At 44.1% G+C, this 21,058-nt stretch overlaps 2 protein-coding genes across 2 annotated transcripts in view; one reads left to right on the top strand and one right to left on the bottom strand.

The window, feature by feature from the left end:
- zdhhc17 (zDHHC palmitoyltransferase 17) overlaps positions 1-17,933 on the bottom strand; it is a 35,601-nt gene extending 17,668 nt beyond the window's left edge. Inside the window, exons 1-7 of the mRNA XM_018756096.1 lie at positions 17,829-17,933; positions 10,638-10,741; positions 6,985-7,107; positions 5,373-5,450; positions 2,785-2,929; positions 1,795-1,859; positions 507-669 (exon numbers count right to left, since the gene is read on the bottom strand). Of these exons, the coding sequence (XP_018611612.1) occupies positions 507-669; positions 1,795-1,859; positions 2,785-2,929; positions 5,373-5,450; positions 6,985-7,107; positions 10,638-10,741; positions 17,829-17,894 (744 nt within the window). The 5' untranslated portion in view covers positions 17,895-17,933. The remainder of the gene's footprint in view (positions 1-506; positions 670-1,794; positions 1,860-2,784; positions 2,930-5,372; positions 5,451-6,984; positions 7,108-10,637; positions 10,742-17,828) is intronic.
- Positions 17,934-18,971: 1,038 nt separating this feature from the next.
- The window catches only part of LOC108936494 (oxysterol-binding protein-related protein 8-like), a 75,334-nt gene continuing 73,247 nt past the window's right edge, over positions 18,972-21,058 (top strand). Inside the window, exon 1 of the mRNA XM_018755869.2 lies at positions 18,972-19,060. The gene's annotated coding sequence lies outside the window, so the exon portion shown is untranslated. The remainder of the gene's footprint in view (positions 19,061-21,058) is intronic.

The raw sequence follows: 21,058 nt of genomic DNA, 5'->3' as shown, positions 1-21,058 counted from the left end.
ATGAAAATGGTAAAATTGTCTCAGCATACTTTCAAATTATAGCTATTTGAAATTTTTACAGGACCAAGTCCAATAAATCAAAGTATGTCAGTTATGGTTGTAATGATCACAAAACATGCTTAGAAATACTGATAAATGTTTCACATGTGGTTTCAAGATAATAAATGATAACATAAAAATCAACTTGTGCACTGCCATGCTGGTCTCTACCTCACGCCCTTTAAACTCTAACCTATAGCGACTGTTCACCGGATGAGTGGTCGATGACACGAACGGAAGCCTTATTACAAACTTCATGAGGTTTTCACAGAACCTAGCCTGCAACTAAATCAAGGGCATCTATTAAACTCGTACTGATTGTAATGCAGAACCTGGATTTATGAACAGATTTCATAATTCAGAGTATTCCACTCTTATTCTACATTGAGGACCAGTGTCCCGTCTCCAATCTAAGAACAAAGCGGTGCAGGTGAACACAAACACGGGCCCAGAGAGCAGTCGCCCACCTTGATGTTTTGCGCGTCCACGTTGGCACCTGTGTCCAACAGCAAGCTTATGACCGTGGTGTTCCCGGCCAGCACGGCCCAGTGCAGCGCTGTGTTCTTGTGGTACTTGTCCCCTAGGTTGACGGACACGTTGAACGTCAGGAGGAGGCGGGTGGGATCCACGCTGAGGAGGGAAGAGGGAACAACCTCATGATGTCAACGTCAAGGGAAAGCGCATCAATCCAACATACCGACTTCAAATGATGATTCTGCAGGAACTGGCAGGTGTACCACGCTAATGTGACAACGGCTCTGGAAACACTTCACACCCTGCATGTGAGAAATTATTCTACATTTAGAGACAGTGCTGTGACTGCAGCTATAACACCAAATCTGGACCGGTGCTCAGCCAGCTGTCCTAATGAGCATAGGACCAGTAACACCTTAAAAACAATACGGTGAGGGAGGTCATTATTGGAAACCAACACAAACACTGATGACACGCTGCTCTGTTTTATTATTCTTTGTCTGTATCGATCCTGGTTTCCAACAACGAAGTGGGTTTACCTATAAATGTCAGTCTCTGACATCTGATCAATATCTCATGCCTACTGAACACACTGTGAACAACAATCTTATGAGTTTCTGCAGTGCAAATGCCAAGGTTGAGGGAATTAACTTGATCAGGAATGCCCAAGATTGGGTTTTATTAATAAAAAAAAAACACCAATCCTATTGTGTTTACTACAACTAATTGCACAAAAAACATTCCAGAAGCTCTTTTCTGAAATATAAGCACTAGAGCAGATCAGGCAGACACTAGACAGTTTTCTGAATACACACACTTGAACGCCTGAATAACTGTACAGGCTGTTGAGGGAGATGGCAGTTGTTCTCTCCCAAAGACAGACGAACACAACTCCTTCCATTAAGGACAGAACTTGTGTGCTGATCAAATACATATTACCCTATGACTTGTGCATTAGCTCAATGGGCAATTTCTCCCTCAACAAAATATGAATATTAATGAGCCCAAAGGAGCAGTGAGTGGATTCTCTCTTTGGCAGAAAGGGGTGGGCTCGAAGGGATGTCCTTGGGCTGAGTCACAGATACTGGGGACAGAAAAGGGCCACTTCTGGCCACACTGGGACCCTCATGGGAAAGTGTGATGGCAGCAGGGGGTCGGTGGGGCTGAAAGATCATGATCGTCATGATATAGTAAGCAGCCACCTCCCTCCCCAATGGCAAAACTTTGCCAGCGGACTGTTTACACACACAAACACACACAGTCACGCATATGAAGACAGACCTGTGCGTCCTGTAGGCTGCCCACATCAGAGGAGTCATGCCATTCTGGTCCATCATGTCCACATCCTGCCAGGGAGAGAAAGAATGAAATGAACTGTCACCCACACTAGCTCATAAGCTGTCATAAGGGAAAATATTCTTATTTAATGATGAATTAATTCAAACACTGCATCGCGGGGGGGGGGGTGCAGAACCAAAATGGATGTTATGCTCCCCAAATACAGCTCAAATAATGCAAAAACAGTTTGAGGTCACAACCGGAAAGAGTAGCAGCATCTACTTTTTGTTTCCGAAACGATGCAGAAAGAAAGAGGAAATTCCGTGAGATGGAATGAACTGAACGTACCAGGGTTTTCCCAGGCTATACTACAGGTGAAAGCATTTGCTGCAGCTCCCCCCAGTGTGCAACACAAGTAAAGCAAAACAGGGATGAAGTCAGACTTTCTTACTTAAAGGAATACTTGACAATCTTCGTCTGACCTATGGCAAGTGTACCAAAATGTATGAAAGGTAAACCAAACATTTATTTTATTAACTTCAGTATCAGGCCCTCACACCAAAGTCGTCATCAATAAATAATATTACTTCCATACTTGCGTCATCGTTCTGAGAACACTGGCTAGGTAACAAATTAAAGTTGAATTACAATAAGTGACTTGCTCAACACTGCAACCTTCTTTTGCGGCCCAATAAAGGCGACGCATTCATCAAAAAACCAAAAATCACACCGGATAAAAGGAAATATCTGCGTGACCTATTATATTAAGACTTTGCTTACCAATCTCCTTTGGGATCAGAGTTTTTAACCGATGTTATCATTTTATCAAAAAAGAAATATTCAACACAAAACAAATCAGGTTAATCCGCAAAGTTCTCTGAGAAGACAGCAAAGGCAATAATTTAACTTCATCTCTTGAACCATCTGCTTTCACTGATGCTCACAAGGCTCCGACTCTCTGCTGAGCACAGTGGCGCTGCGGGTGGTACACACCTGTCCCTTGGCAATCAAATAGGCCACGATGGAGGTGTGGCCAAACTGTGCCGCCAGGTGGATGCAGCTGCAGCCCTCGCCGTCGATGAGCGCCGGGTCGGCCCCATACTTCAGCAGCTGAACCACCATGGAGAGGTGACCTTGCCTGGCAATTGAAGCAGATATAGTTTTCAAGGATGAGGGGGTGTCTCTTAGCGTCGCGCCATTTTCACTGCAGCGTAAACCTCATTCTATCCACCGAGTCCTCTGAACTATACTGTGTTTTTCAGTAGGGGCAAAGCACACCACAATGAGAAGAAAAAAAACACACATTTGGGAAGATAATCGGTTCAGCAAATGCAATATGCCGTTTTCTCAACTAATGAGCACAAATGGGTCTGTTTGTAACTGTTTGCTCACAGATCCAACCACTATGCAAAGATCAACAAAAGCTGAGTAACACAGATGTTCCTCCAATGCTCGAAACACTAGAGCCAGTAACTGCGACTGTACTATAGCGAAGAGTTTCAAGAAATTCATATGTAAAAAGTATTCATCACAAGACAGTTTGTAGCACAGTGGTCGAAATTGCTGCCTTTGGACCCAAAAGTCACAGGTTTGAATCCCACCTCCGGCTGTAGTCCCATTGAGCCAGGTACTTTCCCTAAAATTCGTCCAGTAAGATTACCCAGCTGTAATAATAGGTAGTTTAACATTTTAAGTCGCTTTGGAGAAAAGCATCAGCTAAATGTATAAGCAGCAAAACACTATGTTTCTTTAAGTACTGTATATTAAATAAATAAAGTACTACATGACTACATGACGGTGGCGCAGCGAATTTGGCTGGCTCCTGCTCTCTGGTGGGTCTGGGGTTCAAGTCCTGCTTGGGGTGCCTTGCGGTGGAGTGGCGTCCCGTCCTGGGTGTGTCCCCTCCCCCTGCAGCCTTGCGCCCTGTGTTGCCAGGTTAGGCTCCGGCTCACCGTGACCCCACTCGGGACAAGTGGTTTCAGACTGCGCGTGTGTGTAAATGACGGAGCTTCTGCATGTCCTCCGGTGCAGTCCAGTTTTACACCATCCTATAGAGCGCCACATACAAGAGTATAATGGCATTAACTGGCCGTGGAAAGTCAGAAGTTTTACTCAAAGGCTATCAAACAGCTTACAGAAGAACATTAAAGCGGCTGGCGACTGATACAGACCATCGACTCTTCGCCCAGCTCTCGGCACCGCGGCCCTTTGTTGTCCCCATTATCTACGCTCAGGCCTGCAAAGTCTTTTATTGGAGAACTGGGCCCGAGGGCATCTGTGAATGGATTCACCAGCACCGAGATCTGATATGCAAACAGACTGGAGACGATAGAGTCAGAGTGCAAGCGAGGACAGTTTCCTCAAAGCGAACTCTTTAGAAGAGACTACAGTGCAGCATGATGAAATAGGTGGGAAAAACAATGTATAAAAAGAGTAAAGTACTACAGCAAGGTGATACACAAAGTGGTGAATAATGTGCTTTAGTAATGAACGCTTCTCCTTTGAATTTTGCCCCTTACGTTAACCAGATTCTCCTACCATCCAGTCGGTCCATGATTACGCAGGTCATCCTCCAATACAACATATGTGATTAAGATGACCTCTGTGTATGATGACAGAAGCAACAACCTTCTATTATTTTCTGGTCCTGAATTTAGGTTGTAATACCGAACGATGACGGCTCCATCTGCTGTACATTGGGTGGCTGTGCTGACGCGAGGTACCACATCTGTTATTGTCGGGTCTCAGTCAGTGTTTTGTAGTGATTGCATTTTGCTTTAAAAAAAAAAATTCTATCAGCAATTGTATTTACAAAACATTTCACTTGTGATTGCATGCAAGTTTCATTTTTACAATAGCTGGCAAGCAAAAATTTAAGTAGGCTGGTGGTGAAACAAAAGTGAAAATAGTGCAGCAAGAAAATATAACAACACTGAAATGGATTCATTTTATTCTGTTTTAGTATAAACTCTGCCATGGACAGTCCCAGGCCCGTTAGTTGGGCGTGGGATTAGCTACCCCATACCGTAAAAACCTTGCTAGCTACAGAAATGCCAGCAAGGAAACTTCTTGTTGGCGGCCTATGCTCCAGAAGGGGTGGAAGGCATTGACGATGATGATGATGATGATTAGTATTAAAACAATGTGTAGAAATAGTGAAAATTATGACAGAGCTCTATTATATGTTAACTGTTTATACATTGTTACGATTTATACAATAGTATAAGGGATTTGCGACATTACAAAGCAAACGTATGTTGAAGTCCTCAAAACAGAACCCCATCACAACCCTAGGACAACCGGTAATTACTGAACTTCTGAAGCGACTTATAACTTCTGATTTTCCACTTTCACCATCTACAGAGCTGAATGTGTACTAAACAATATCTGACTTAGTATGTTTCTTTAAAGTATGGCACAGATACCATGTGAAGAAAATAAACCAGGAGCCTTCTGGCGTGACAAGCCAAGCTTTCTCCAGTCCTTGATCACGAGCAAACCGAGGAGTCTGTGCTCCTTCCACACTGAGCTGATTAATTTAGTTTAATAGCTCCACTGAGACGAGAGCCAGGGACCCTTACCTTGTGGCCCAGTGCAGTGGTGTCGAATTCAGGTCTCCTCCGAGCTGGTCTACGATGGCGCCCTTGGATATGTAATACCTGTGAAGACAGACCATTCACTCCAGCTGCCTTCTGAGCCGAAGCACTGATGAAGAGATGGAAGAGGGCAAACGGAGGGCACCTGCTAACAGCTAAAAGAGTCAACAGTATGTCATTTAACCTCATCAGAACCTGGCCTTCAACACCAACAACGCTCCAAAGAACAAGGAACCCTCAGCGATGTCTGTTAGAACATCTACAGAGAGTGCCAGAAAGACTGGATGCTCTAGACTAGCAGAGCCACCAAGGATGCCACCATGCCCTAGTAGTTTAAAGCCACCTCCATCTCTACATCGAAATTCGAGCAAGTATTAGGCTTGTATTCTAAGCTACTTTTCAATAAGTTACCCTTACTACAGTATCGATTTATTTTAAGTACCTTGCTCATGGGTACTAGAGTAGGAGCAAGGACTTGCTTGCAATGTAATGACTGAAATCATCATGGTACCCTAGGAATTCACTGCTCAGGACCACAATACAATGTGTGGATTCGGGGTTAGCATAGTGTCTCCTGGCCCCGTACCCCTCGGGAGTGCAAACAGATATGTGGGATTGATAAAAAAGAAGAGTAGGAGGTGTGTATGCTCACGTCCTGCCCAAACTGACATATTCACCCAGGTGTAATTTCTAAAGAAACGAGCACCAGGTGCAGCCACTTGAATTTCAGTTTTCCTCCTATTGAGGCTTACAAGCCATTTTCTTTGTGTGTCTGAGAACACAAGATGTTTCAATCTGACCATTCAGTGCTAACTTCTGTCTCTTTGAAGAAACAAGATGTCCAGCAGCACAACAGCATTGCAGAAGGAACGGACTCACATGGGGCTACTGGAACCTTCCGTAGCTGTAAAATGTGCTCGATAAGTCATCTCAGGGGAACAAGCTGAAGTTAGGCCAATAAACAGTCCATCTGAAACATGACGGATGTTCTTTGAGATCGAAAACCTGCTGAGCTCGCGTAACACGAGTGATAAAGGCCTAAAAACACCTGACTCAAACTGAGGGAGAACAAGAAAACTTTCACATGCACCCAAACTTCAGATCAGACAAACTGACTTCATACAGAAAAAAAGGCATTTTACAAAATGCAGACATACGAGTGGATTCAAATAAGGCTTTTAAAACCCAGATAAGTTCGGTTGTACAACTCAAAACCGCCGCTCTTCGATGAAATGTAAAATTCACGTAACAGTTCTCACTGGCCGAACACAGCGTCTGAGATCTCACAGGGAACTAAACCAGAAGGATCATAGTTTTTGGAAATGCAGCCCATCTTGAGGAAGACTTTTCATTTATAAAAAATACTGCTGAACCAGCTCACAAAAATTAATGGAGACATTTAAACCTGTCAGTGATTATAGCAGACGGCGATATATAAACTAGCTGGTGTGCTCTACATGGTCTTAAGTGCTGCACCGACTTGAAAGGAGGCAATAAACATGTGACTGGGTCACACATGGCTTGCACCTGAATGCTAAAGCTGCAGCTCTTCATCATGGAGCTGCTATGGATGTGGAACCTGCAGCAGAGTACTCACTTGACCAGGTCAATCCTGTTGTTGATGGCTGCCCAGTGTAGCAGGGTGACATTCTCCTTGTCTGGCTGTCGCACGTCATAGCCTGCCTCCACCAGCTCTCTGCAGCGTTCGAAGATCCCGTACCTACGGGATCAAGAAGGGGGGGGGGTTGGATGTCATGTAAAGGAAGCTCCAGAGGGGCAACCCACTCCACCAATTCCCAGCACCAAGCCGAAACGCTTGGAATCAATACACCCTGACCTCCATGACCTCCCTGGAGAGTAGCCTAATATAGTGCCCACACTTGAATACAAAGCATAGAACAACTTGACGTGGCGGCCCCAGGACTTCAGGTCTAAAACCAGCTCAAATCTCACCGACAGGGCCACTGATGGCACTGTGACAAAGACTCGGCAACATGGAACAGACGGACGAGGATTCCAGGACAAAGGTATGGGAACTCGTCTCACATGCCAATGTATAGCAGTCTGGGCTGGTGGTGTTTAAAAAAAAAAAAAAAAAACAACATGACATAGGAAATCATCACCATCACCTGTTATAGTAGTATTTAAGGGACAGGGTAAGCACCATCGAGACTCACAGAGAGTACTGAAGTGCTTTACCATAGCCTTTTCCACGCCTGTCTCTGAACTGTAAACACGAGGAGGACATGCAAACACCACTCACTACGAGCTGGAGTAAAACCGACTCCCAAACGCTCATCTGAGACATTGTGAGGCAGCAGCGCTACAGCAAGATGTAGAAGTGGAACGAATCTGGGACTGCAGTGGGAACTCCACTGGGTTCGTGCATGCAAATTTAAGGACATATTTCCCTTGAACTCTGAGTGATGAGTGAATATAAATGAGGAAGTGCACCTGAAAAGGCTGTAATACTGTTAAGGCAAAAAAAAAAAAAAACTTTGCATATTTTGTAACGATAAAAAAATTCAAATCGTCCTTATTATTGTACTTCCAGAGGAAAAAAACAAAGGCCAGTCTTTTTGTTTAAACTGTGTGGCTAATTTCATGGCAGCAGTAATACCAGGGACACGTGTGTGCGAAAAGTTCATTTTTTTCGAAGGCCACACCAACCCACCCACCCAACCAACCTGTGTTTCCCTACATCAGCCTGCTGACCATGACACACATATTTGGCGGTATGTGGATTGCCCCCTCCAGGTGAGGGGGGAGTTGCTCCCTCAAGTGGAGGAGTTCAAGTATCTCGGGGTCTCGTTTACGAGTGAAGGAAAAATGGAGCGGCAGGTTGACGGACGGATCGGTGCGGCGTCCGCAGTAATGCGGTCATTGTACCGGTCTGTTGTGGTGAAGAGGGAGCTGAGTCGTAAGGCGAAGCTCTCAATTTACCGGTCGATCTACGTTCCTACCCTCACCTATGGTCATGAACTCTGGATCATGACCGAAAGAATGAGATCGCGGATACAAGCGGCAGAGTTTCCTCCGCAGAGTGGCTGGGCGCACCCTTAGGGATAGGGTGAGGAGCTCAGTCACCCGGGAGGAGCTCGGAGTAGAGCCGCTGCTCCTCCGCATCGAGAGGAGCCAGTTGAGGTGGCTCGGGCATCTGTTCCGGATGCCTCCTGGACGCCTCCCTGGGGAGGTGTTCCGTGCTTGTCCCACTGGGAGGAGGCCTCGGGGCAGACCCAAGACATGTTGGAGAGACTACGACTCCCGGCTGGCCTGGGAACGCCTTGGGGTTCCCCCAGAGGAACTGGAGGAGGTGTGCGGGGAGAGAGAAATCTGGGGGACTCTGCTTGGACTGCTGCCCCCGCGACCTGGCCCCGGATAAGCAGAGGAAGATGGATGGATGGATGGATGGATGGATGGATGGATGTGGTAACTCTGACATCGCATGTGACACTCTAAATGTGTGGACTGCTTGCAAATGCAGTTCAGGCCGTCTTTCTTCAAGCAAAGGAGCAGCTCCAGGTAAAGACGACGACGGGTGATTCGAGAAGCTGTTTAGACAGATATACAGATAAAATAAATGCATCATATATATAAATATACACATCGGATCAGTGGTTTTCCACCACAGTGCTAGCGACAGTCCCCGGGGGTCATGCAAAGTTGTCAGTAATTTTGCCTTAGCTTGAACATCACAAATATTGTCTGTTTTTTTTGAGAAGGACTAAATACTAGAAAAGAGATGTAATTATTCCCTTGAATAGATGCCCTTTCTTTAAAGCTTGATACAAATACAATTAAACTGAACTTAATAGCCACCGTCTGCTTTAAATCTTTACCTACTCGTGCGATGAACATCGGTGCATAAAGAGGAAAGAAACTAAGTTTACTTAAGAATCATGTCTCTGCAACTATGTCTCTTTCTCCTAATGTAATGAACACATTGTATTTTCTATGAGATGTACATCACTTTGGAGAAAAGCATCTGCTAAATGAATAAATGCAAATGAGTTTCTTTGTTTACAGTTGCTCGTCATCCAATACGTGATCAGTGTTCATCAGTGGATATGTTTGACTTGTCTGAGATACGTAATGAGTCGCTTTATTACCCATTAATAGAGTACCGACTACAGTCCTTGGGGAAGCTGCTCCAACAGAAAACTGATTGGGGGTGCCACACGACAGGACATATGACATGCGGGTGCCGTCACTAAATAAAGGTTGGGAACCAGCAGAATAGACAGATTATATAAAGAGAAAGAGAGGTTAAATAGAGGTATAGATTAATATACAGAAATCTGACTGATCCTGAAGGAAATTACACAGGGCTAACCCTAACACACATATACACACACACACACAGTCTGAAACTGCATATCTCAAGCTGGGTCGCGGAGAACCTGAGCCTAACCCAGCAACAGAGGGTGCAAGGCTGGAGCGGGAGGGGACACACCCCGGACAGGACGCCAGTCCATTGCAAGGCACCCCAAGTGGGACTCGAACCCCAGACCTGCCAGAGAGCAGGACCCGGCCAAACCCGCAGGGCCACTGTGCCCCCAGAACCCCTAACTCTAACCCTAAACACCTCAACTCTGGAAATACCACTAGATTTGTGCTTACGACATTAAGGCTATATTTCCTTCAAACTCATAGCAATGATTGAATGTAATACATGAGAAGGTATGTTTCAAAATCAGCACATACTAAGACATGTGAGCACATTTCCTGCATGCGGCATACACGTTAACCGAGCCGATGTGACACGTGGCGGTTCACCTGTGCGAAACTGCTCACCCAACGGATCCCGTTATAAAGTTTGGGTAATTAAAGGTTGCCCTATAAAAGCAGTATCGCTGTAAAACCTGCACCTCAAGAAAGTCCCAGGGCACGTCTCATAGGAATCAAAATCACTCATCAAATCAAAATCTCACAATCTTCACAGAAAGCAAATACAATAACTGAGTTGTTCATTCATGCAATGTCAGTTCTTGGTTTGTTCATCATCATTGTGTGTCTGACATATTTGCAGTGATGTGTGAACTAATTTTAAATTAGAAGTAATGTAATAACTGTATACATTTTTTTTTTCCCTTTTTAGCCCTTGTAGGATGCTGCACTTTATAATGGTAAACATGGTATTTTTCACCCCAGTCATTCATACCACGTGCACATAATACAACAGTGACTGGTACTTTATAATGCACACAGGTCAGAGCAAGCAGTCCCACAGCGACACCCCCCACAACTCACTGTGTAGCCTTGACAATGTCCCAGGTGCTGTAGTCGTCGGCGTGGCCCTTGCGCCCAGCACTCTCGCTGTAACCATGGTTGTAGTGACCCTGGGGTTTGATCTCCTGCAGGGAGAGGAGCCACAGGATTAACAAACTACCCCAAGAGATTCCAGGCTTGGTGGCAGGAGGATGGCGGAGGCCGTTCCGGTGAACCCTCGTCGCTTACGAGTACGACCTTTTACGTCAAAGGCAGGGCAACTGTCATTTGTCCAACTGACCCGCCCCAACTCGAGGACTTCTACAGTTCCACGGGCAGAAAGTGTGCAGGCAAAAATCACCGCAGACCCTTGTAACCCAGGCCATCACATGTTCCAAGCCCCTCCTTTCTGAAAAGTAATAGAGGACAATTAGGACTCAACAAGGCATAAGAAGAGCCTTTCCCCCTCAAGCGGTGTCCCTTATTAACCTCCGAAGTGCACATTATAATCAAAATACACACAAATGGACATCGAGATTCCACTGTTGAAATCGAGCTCCTCAACTGACAGAACACAGCTAACACCATGTGCTGGTATCACCGCTGGTATATAACCTAAAGTAATCTACTTATTAAACAGTCACCAACTACGCCTATTTATATTTTATTATGTGTTGCTGGTATTTTTATATAGTCGTGAAAAAGAAAGTACACCCTCTTTGAATTCTACGGTTTTACGTATCAGGACATAACAAAAAGATCATCTGGTCCTTAGCAGGTCTTAAAATTAGGTAAATACAACCTCAGATGAACAACAACACATGACATATTGCACCGTGTCATGATTTCTTTAACAAAAATAAAGCCAAAATGGAGAAGCCATGTGTGAAAAACCAAGTACACCTTATGATTCAATAGATTGTAGAACCACCTTTGGCAGCAATAACTTGAAGTAATGGTTGTCTGTATGACTTTATCAGTCTCTCACATCGTTGTGGAGAAATTTTAGCCCGCTCTTCTTTACAACGTTGCTTCAGTTCATTGGGGTTTGAGGACATTTGTTTATGCACAGCTCTCTTAAGGTCCCGCCAGAGCATTTCAATCGGGTTGAGGTCTGGACTTTGACCGGGCCATTGCAACACCTTGATTCTTTTCTTTTTCAGCCATTCTGTTGTAGATTTGCTGGTGTGCTTGGGATCATTGTCCTGTTGCATGACCCAATTTCGACCAAGCGTTAGCTGTCGGACAGATGGCCTCACGTTTGACTCTAGAATACTTTGGCATACAGAGGAGTTCACGGTCGACTCAATGACTGCGAGGTGCCCAAGTCCCGTGGCTGCAAGACAAGCCCGAGTCATCACTCCTCCACCACTGTGCTTGATAGTTGGTATGAGGTGTTCGTGCTGATATGCTGTGTTTGGTTTTCGCCAAACATCTCCACTTTGGTCTCATCTGTCCAAAGGACATTGTTCCAGAAGTCTTGTGGTTTGTTCAGATGCAACTTTGCAAACCTAAGCTGTGGTGCCATGTTCTCTTGAGAGAGAAGAGGCTTTCTCCTAGCAACCCTTCCAAACAAATCATACTTGTTCAGTCTTTTTCTAATTTTACTGTCATGAACTTTAACATTTAACATGCTAACTGAGGCCTGTAAAGTCTCAGATGTAACTCCTGGGTTTTTTTCAATTTCTCTGACCTTGGGGTGAATTTGCTGGGACATCCACTCCTGGGAAGATTGGCAACTGTCTTGAATGTTTTCCACTTGTGAATAATCTGCCTCACTGTAGAATGATGGATTTTAAATTGTTTGGAAATGGCCTTATAACCCTTCCCAGATGGATGGGCAGCAACAATTGCTTTTCTAAGATCATTGCTGATGTCTTTCCTCCTTGGCATTGTGTTACCGCACACCTGAATGCTCCAGACTTGCAACCTGCCAAAACTTCTGCTTTTATAGAGGTGGTCACACTTGCTGATGATCAATTAATCAGGGGCATTTGATTAGCAGCACATGGCTGTTACTTACCCTCATAATTCCTATGGAAGCAGTAAGGGTGTACTTAGTTTTTCACACATGGCTTCTTTGCAAATTTCGAGAATATGGAATATTTTTTCTAAAAATTTACATATAGTATGAACTAAGATCGAAAGACCTTAATCTGACCTGAATCTAATAAAACTCAATGGAAAATGCAAAAAAAAAAAAAAATCAACATAATAAAATTTGTGTTGCTTTGTGTAATAATTCACCATCTTAAATTTATTTCATTCACAAACATACTTGCCTAATAATTATACATGTATCTATAAGGCAAATAAAACACAGCAGCACCATCCCGTTCCTCCTCAGGGTCTCGGCGATGGCTGTTAAACTCATCTCAAGTGGTCGTACAATTTAAAATAGTATGGTATACCAATAAATATATATCAGTGGGATGGAGTCTAGCTGCAGTCATTAACGGGTTTGTTTTACATTCAGTTCAGGGGTCCAGAGAACCTGCCAGCGAAGCCCTTTATGCGAAAAGCAGGTTGTGTGATCGGACCAGGTAAGCCTTGCAGTCGGAGAAAACGGAGGTACGGGGAGACATAAAAGGCCGTTTCCTGTCTGAAATATCCCACATCTGCACCAAAGTCCCCAAAAAGGACACATCTCACCCTTTGCCATTTATGCTGCAGGATGTAGATGCATGAGAAAAAGCAAGAAATGAAAACAAATTTAATTTGTGAAGCCACAGAACTGTAGTGGGAGGGGCTTCTGCTTGATGATATTGATTAGTCTGAGCCCTTCTCACTCATGAATATTCAATAAGATGACATAATCACAGATTACTGGGGTGCCCTAGACCTTTAGGGTAGAATAATGTCATTGCTAAACCTTATCATAACAAACTGCATTTTGTAAACAATTTTATAATGGATGAACTACACCGATACCGCAAGTGCACAAACATGAGCTTCTGATTTTTAACACAAGACAGGTAGTCCCCGATTTATAATGACCCGTTGTCACGCGGAGGTGTGTATTAAATGCATTTTTGACTTACGATATTTTCGACTTATGATGGGCTTCGCAGAACGTAACCCCATCGTGAATCGGGGACCACCTGTACCCTGGAACAGTTTTCATCAGTTCCTTAAGGTTTTATGTATAGCCTGTAGCCTGAAGTAATTTCCTTCGGGATCAGTACAATTTAGGAGGGGTACGGAGGCGCAGCGGGTTTAGCCGGGTCCTGCTCTCTGGTGGGTCTGGGGTTCGAGTCCTGCTTGGGGTGCCTTGTGACGGACCGGCGTCCCGTTCTGGTTGAGTCCCCTCCCCCTCCAGCCTTGTGCCCTGTGTTGCCAGGTTAGGCTCCGGTTCACTGCGACCCCGCTTGGGACAGGTGATTTCAGACAGTGTGTGTGTGTGATCAGTATAATTTATCCATCCATGTTTACATCTACAGGCTAAAAACACACATAAAAAAAAAAGATTCTTTATTAAATTGATTTGTGCTTTAATTTTTACCATTACTGCAAACGTGTGAACTTACAGGTTTGGAAATATCCGAAGCGCCGTACAGTTAAAAGCCACAGGGAGCATCAGTCTGCCAACTTCAGCTTTTCATCCCAAATAAAAATGTACCAAAAGTAGCACATGCAGTTTTCAGACCGATTATTTGCTTTACCCTTGCCATCGTAACAGGACACATTTTCCTTTGCACAATTTTGTCGGAAAAGAAAGTTTTTGACTTGAATGGTAAACCGACACCCTTCTTACCACACAGCTGGAATTATACCGCGCTGAGCTCGAAAAATTAGCAAAGTTGCCGAAATCTCAGTGGGTCTGAAACGCTGGCCCAAACTGACAAAAGAGGTACTTTCATATTTGTGCCGAGTCCAGTTCCCTCGATGTACCAGACTGGCAGAACTAGATCAAGCACCAGCGCTGTGCCGGGGGTGGGGGGGGTGGGGGGCAGATATTGAAGTGTACCCAGAATGAGAAAAAATATCATAAAATACCTAAACTAAGCTTGTAGCGTAGTGGTTACAGTTGCTGCCATTGGACCCAAAGGTCACAGGTTTGACTTGCAGGTTTGTAGTAGCCTTGAGCGAGGTTCTTACCCTAAAGTGCTCCAGTAAAATTACCCAGCTGTATAAATGGGTAAATTATTATAAGTGGGTGGCACAGCAGGAAGTACTGCTGTCTCACAGTGCCTAGTTGGTGTGAGAGGACACGGGTTCAATTCATGCTAAGTCTGTATGGAGTTTTCCTAATAGGTGTGGGCTTTCTCTGGATGCTCTGGTTTCCTCACACTGTCTAAAGACATGCTGTTCAAGTGGGTTGGTGACTCAAAGTCATCCATGGTGTGTGCAAAAGAGAGAGTGTTCCACTGATATATGGATGAGTGACCCAGTGTAAGTAGTGCATCTAGCAGTGTAAGTCACCGCGGTGAATAAGCTGTGTGGGCTGATAACACTACATAGAGTTCATTGGAAGTCACTTTGGGAAAAAAGTGCTACATGAATAAATGTAAACTAACAACAAGCAGTTACAAAATACACGAAGAAGGTACTGAACCATTTAGGGCTGTTCCTCACTTATTCAATGTTAATCGCTGACTCATTTATCCCATAAATATGTGCAGCGTCTATGGTGTTGTTACTGATTACCGACACTCACAGACACTTCACACAAGCTGGAAACACCACGGACCCGAGCTGTACGGAAGCAGGCCCACACTCCTACGCTGTTATGGTGCGTTTTACCACCAACTAATGGATAAGGATAGAAACGCACGTAATTTTCGCTCCCAGCAGAAATGTTAGAAAACAGTCTAAAGCAAAAATACATTTTAGAAAACATCATCTTTATCTGAAACTTTGAAAATTTATAACTGTAACTTGAGGAACCAATGTGGACCGGTACCCCGTGTTGTGAATATTTGAGTTATGAACTTTCAAAGGTAGAAACATTTCCTAGTTATTTATTTCTATCATTTTAACTGCATTTGCTTAAATTAGGATTTGGCAGAATGAAAATGACCTGCATTTCTTCCTGCCTCCACTAGTTGGCAGCAGAATGCACTCCGACACAACAGAAATGTCAATGGGATGGAAGGACCAGGGTCATTCTTTGTACTTATAACAGCGTTCATGGTGTGTATAACTGGTGTCTCGTGTTTATGGGCAACATCTGGCATTGAATAAGAGTTTACCGCGAAGGTACAATTTTTATCTTCTGTCATTTTAAATTACTGTTCATTTCACCATAGCTCAAAGTTAATACAAACAGTCTGGGGAGGGGGTGCGGTGGCGCAGTGGGTTGGACCACAGTCCTGCTCTCCGGTGGGTCTGGGGTTCGAGTCCCGCTTGGGGTGCCTTGCGACGGACTGGCGTCCCGTCCTGGGTGTGTCCCCTCCCCCTCCGGCCTTACGCCCTGAGTTGCCGGGTTAGGCTCCGGTTCCCCGTGACCCCGTATGGGACAAGCGGTTCTGAAAATGTGTCTTTTACGTGTATTCATTATGCCGACGCTTTTCTCCAAAGCGACGTACATCTCATAGAAAATACAATCTGTTCATTACATTAGCAGAAAGAGACTCTTGGATGCAGACGTGAGATTCTTAAGTGCAGTTAGTTTGTTTCTTTCCACCATATGAATCAATGTTCATCACACGAGTAGCTGCATAAACACAGCTTATTGCATCACAGCTGTATCTGAGACTTTTACAGCGCCTACCCAGTGAATATATAGGTAACAAAGCAAACTGAGAGTGCTCAGGTGCCATGAATACCGACCAAGCTCAAGTGAAGAATTGGTCACATCATCAAGGCCAATTTAGATCCCTACACTGAGACAAATGAGGTTTTGGAGATCACGTATTTTTATTTTCAGAAAATTTACAATCCATTTTAGCTTTATCTGAGGTGTCTTGCAGAACCTAACCTGTGAATAAATCAAAATGGGTCTGTATTAATTAAGCTTTTATGTACTGTGAAATAATGGTTTGACTTACAAACAATTCGAGTTACGGTCTGAGTTCTGATCCCATTTGGGTCATAATTTACATCGCCTCTGAATTTACTCATTGTAGTTATGCACCCAAGTGCTGATGTGAAAAGAATTCCTTTTCAATGCACTGTCTATGTAGCCCTGATGTTGTTTACATTCTATCTACCTGTCAGGACATGTAAGATGAACCGGAACTGAGCATTCACTTAGAACACAGTGCATTTTCTGTCAAATAATATTAATACTTCAAGCATCAAATGCCTTAAATGCATCACATAATTAATCTCTCGTACCGACGTGGATCTGACATGTCTTTATTAACCACACATATATGGATGCTGCCAAGGCGAAACTTCTGGTGAAATGTCCTCTAAATGCACCCAAAACACCTGCTTAGGATTTACTTGCAGGCTTTGATCAGCTCTCCCCCACAGACACCACCGTGATCATCACGATCATCATCATCATCATCATCACCACCACCACCAGCATCCACTACTGCTACCATCAGCATAATACTCTCCAGCACCATCACCACAGCAGTGATGATCACCATCCCCATATCACTAATGACCACCACAACCACTCACTGCCATCAGTACCTTCACAATAATGACTGAAATAATCACATCACCATAACAATAATTATCATTACGATAATGGTGATGGTGACTTATAATGATGACATGATCACCACCACACCATGATATCTGTCACCATCACCATTATTACCATAAATCCCATAACCATTATCATAATAAATTACCACCACCACTATCATCATCATGGCCATGATTACTACCAACATCGAAATAGTCAACAGGACCATCATCAACCACTGCCATCATCATCATCATCATCATCAGCACCACCATCATCGCAATCATAGTGAGAATAATAATCACTACCACCACGATCCATCATCATCAAGCGTCATCATCATCGCTACTAGTTATTGCCAGTTTTACAACAGTAAGAAGAAGAATCATCACCACCACACTCATGTCCCTCCTCTCCCCAGGCTCCAGCAGTCCAGTACCGCTCTGCACTCCATCCGATGTCCGCTATGCGCGCTCCCGACGCTCGGCCACAGGACCGCGTCCGTCGCGGATGCTCGAGGTACGATACGGCCGCGCCCCCTCGGCGGAGGGTCGCCCTGCGGAGGTGGGGCCCACTGTCGCCTCGAGTCACACCCTCCCTCCATTCGCAGCGCGCCCCGAAAGCGACCGGGCCCCCGAGTCGCTCACCTCCGGGTGGAGGACGGGCACGCAGCCTGCGTCTTTCTCGTACTCCTCCATATTAGGGTCAGCCATCTTGGTGCTGGACCTCCTTAGGCATTGTGGGAAATGAACGGGAGGAGCGCGTGGGGCGGCAGAGGCCCATACGCATGACGTCACCGAGTCGCATCAGCTATGGAGGACCCGGCCGGGGAGGGGGGGATCTTGGATTCTTGGATTCTGTACCCGCGCTTCACTTAGCGTTCTCAAGAGAACTAATGTTTTTCTATTAATGCTCGCTGTTTTCGTTGTAAAGGTGTTTAGGGATCGCGTAGATGTATCTAACGCGAAAATGCATAGCAGGTGCGATTTGACTTGTCTTGCTGCAAACTCAAACCGTCGTTGTACGGTCACGGTGTGTAACACGCCCGTGTGCGGCGCTTTTCGGACGTTTTGTGAATATACCGATCACAGTCAGCGAGCTGTCAGGGCATTGCTTAGTGAATTCGTTGAGACAATGTTGGTCACGTTTATTTTCTGTTATATTTGTCCCATCACGTGAATTACAATGGTTTCATTTCTATGCTCAACCGTGAACCCTCAGGTAAACTGTGTGGTTTGTTTATAGCATCTCTGTCAGGTATATGTTTTTCTTGCACACTAAGTGACTGGGAATAACATTTGTTGCACATGACATGATGGATGCGTATCCATATCAGCCAGCTCCAGTAAAAAATCCCAGATTTAAAAACCTCGTGGACACGACAGACCTCCACCAGATGTCACTGTTCATCAATTTATGGCCATATTTCGGAGTCAGTCAGAATTGTTTCTTTGTCATTTGCAGTTACACTGGACTGGGTGCATTGATTTCTGAAATGTTTGTGACGAGGCTCAGATTCAGACATTGACAGTACAATTTCCCATCACGTCAAGTGTCTCCAAACTTGGGTTGTGTGTTTAAAATGTTTCAAACATCCTCCTTAATATTATGTTTCATGCTTTTAATCTTATTCAGAATTTGTGTTTATTTACTTGACGACCCTCCAGCAGGGTGTTAGACATAGGACTGCAATAAGTCAAAGCAACACGAACCACGAGCGCAGCGATGTAGCTCCAGGGTGACTAATAGATTCCAGAGCAACCGATGGCTGATTTGGGGGGGGGGACCGCGGGGAGTCGCGCGCAGTGAATGAGCGCGAGGGAAGCACGGTTGAACCTGCGCTCAGTGGAGGAGGAGCGGCGGTGAAGCGCGCGGACCGGTGAGTCGCGTGACCGCCGAAGTGCCTCATTTAATTTAATATTTAATATCTGCCGTTACTGATTCTTCTGCACGTGAGGCGTTCACTTATTAAACTTCTTAACGTTAGTGATGCGTTTGACACAACACAACAGTCTCAGTCTGTGTTTCGTTTTCTCTTCTTTTCGAAACCAACGTGTGAAACTGGATGGAAAAATCCAGATTTAACAACAAGTCACAAGTGTACGTTTACCACCGTGATAATCCGTCTTTTTTGTCCTTGCTCTAGTCTTAGTGTACAGTAGAAAAATAATTTATCCCCTGACTATTTATTTTACAAGGGAAGATTTAACAAATACCGTGCCATAGATTTTCACTCGACTGTACTTTTATTAAAATAAAAGTTTTAAAATGTGTGTGTATGCAAGATGATGTTGCCATTTAAAATTTCTGTTACATGTTATTTATTTAACAGCAGCTTTTATATTTATATAGTCATATAGATGGAGCAGATACTATAGTTACTGCTCTTACTTCATGAGAGGGTTGTTGGTTCGAATCCCGCCTGCAGCTGTTGTACCCTTGATCAAGGTACTCACCCTGAATTGATACAATTAATTCCCCGGCTGTATAAATGGGTAGAACGTGGTAAGCTGCCTTGGAGAAATGTGTCAGTTAAACATGACACATCTAGCCACTACGTCACCTGCTGTCAACTGAGGAGTGCTGCATCTTTCTATATGATTGATCACAGTAATTTTACACTTATATTACACTAATGCGGAGTGCATGGAGGTTCTCGGTTCTGGCTCCATTGTGGTGGAATGACCTCCCCTTCTCACTCGGAGCTGCTGAAACTCTCTCTACATTCAAGAAGGGTTTGAAAACTCACCTTTTCCGGACTCATTTCGCCCAAGATCTCTTCACCTCATGTATGGTGTAAATGTTCATGCCCTGTAACTTGATGATCATCCCCAGATAAGCCTTTACACAGCCGCTACTTCTGTATTGTATGTAAATGTTTGTGTACCTTATTGAAAAATGTAGAAAGGTTTCAGGATTCATCTATCCTGTGTTTTATGCACCTACTCAAGCGATGAACATCGGTGCATCAAGTGGAAAGTAACAAACTAGGTTTACTTAAGAATCACATGTCTGCAACTATGTCTCTTTCTCCTAAATGTAAAGCACAAATTTGTATTTTCTATGAGATGTACGTGGCTTTGGAGAAAGGCATCTGCTAAATGAATAAATGTAAATGTAATTCATTTAGGTGACACTTCCAAAGCAGCTTGTAGTTTTAAGCTACTTAAAATTGTTTTTTTTTTTTTTTTTAAAAAAAAAAAAAAAAAATCATTATTTACCCATCTATACAGCTGGGAATTTTTTTTTCCTGGAACAATTCAGGGTAAATAATTTCTTCATGATTATACAGCAGGAGGTGGGATTCGAACCAGGACCGGTGAGTGCAAGTTGACTGTGCTAACCACTACGCCATCATCTGTCACACAATTGTTTTAGTTTTAAAACAATCATATCCTCCGCTATTTGTGCTTGAAAGGGTTAGTGGAACACGGCCTCTGCTAAAAAGAATGTAATTTGACCCCGAAATTGAATTTGCGTCTTGTCATGGCCTGCAGTTTGCCACCGGCGAAGAACAGCACCCTCCCTGACATGTTACCTAAGGTATCCAACACTGATTCTCGAAGTCGCCTTGTTTTCTGTAGTTTTCCATCCAGTTTCATATTAGGATGGTGCTGACCTCTTATTGCCCCAGATCTGTTGAGCCACCCTCTACTAATTTTTATTTATTTACAGCCACTGTCTGTTTTTGGACTATTTATTCTATCCAGTGCCTGTCACTAATTGATGAGTGTACACTGCTGTAGCATTATCTCATTTTCTTTGTGATCAATAGTTTTAATCTGTCAAAATTCAATATTTGTGCTCAAAGTGGGTGCAGCAGTAGAGTAAGTCTTTAAAAAAAGGTTTATTTTGGATCACATTGTTCTCCTTTGTT

The sequence above is a fragment of the Scleropages formosus genome, chromosome 24, assembly GCF_900964775.1.
Source record: "Scleropages formosus chromosome 24, fSclFor1.1, whole genome shotgun sequence".
NCBI classification, from domain to species: domain Eukaryota; kingdom Metazoa; phylum Chordata; class Actinopteri; order Osteoglossiformes; family Osteoglossidae; genus Scleropages; species Scleropages formosus.
The sequence above is the reverse complement of the archived record's forward strand: the minus strand, read 5'-3'. Positions and strand labels throughout refer to the sequence as shown.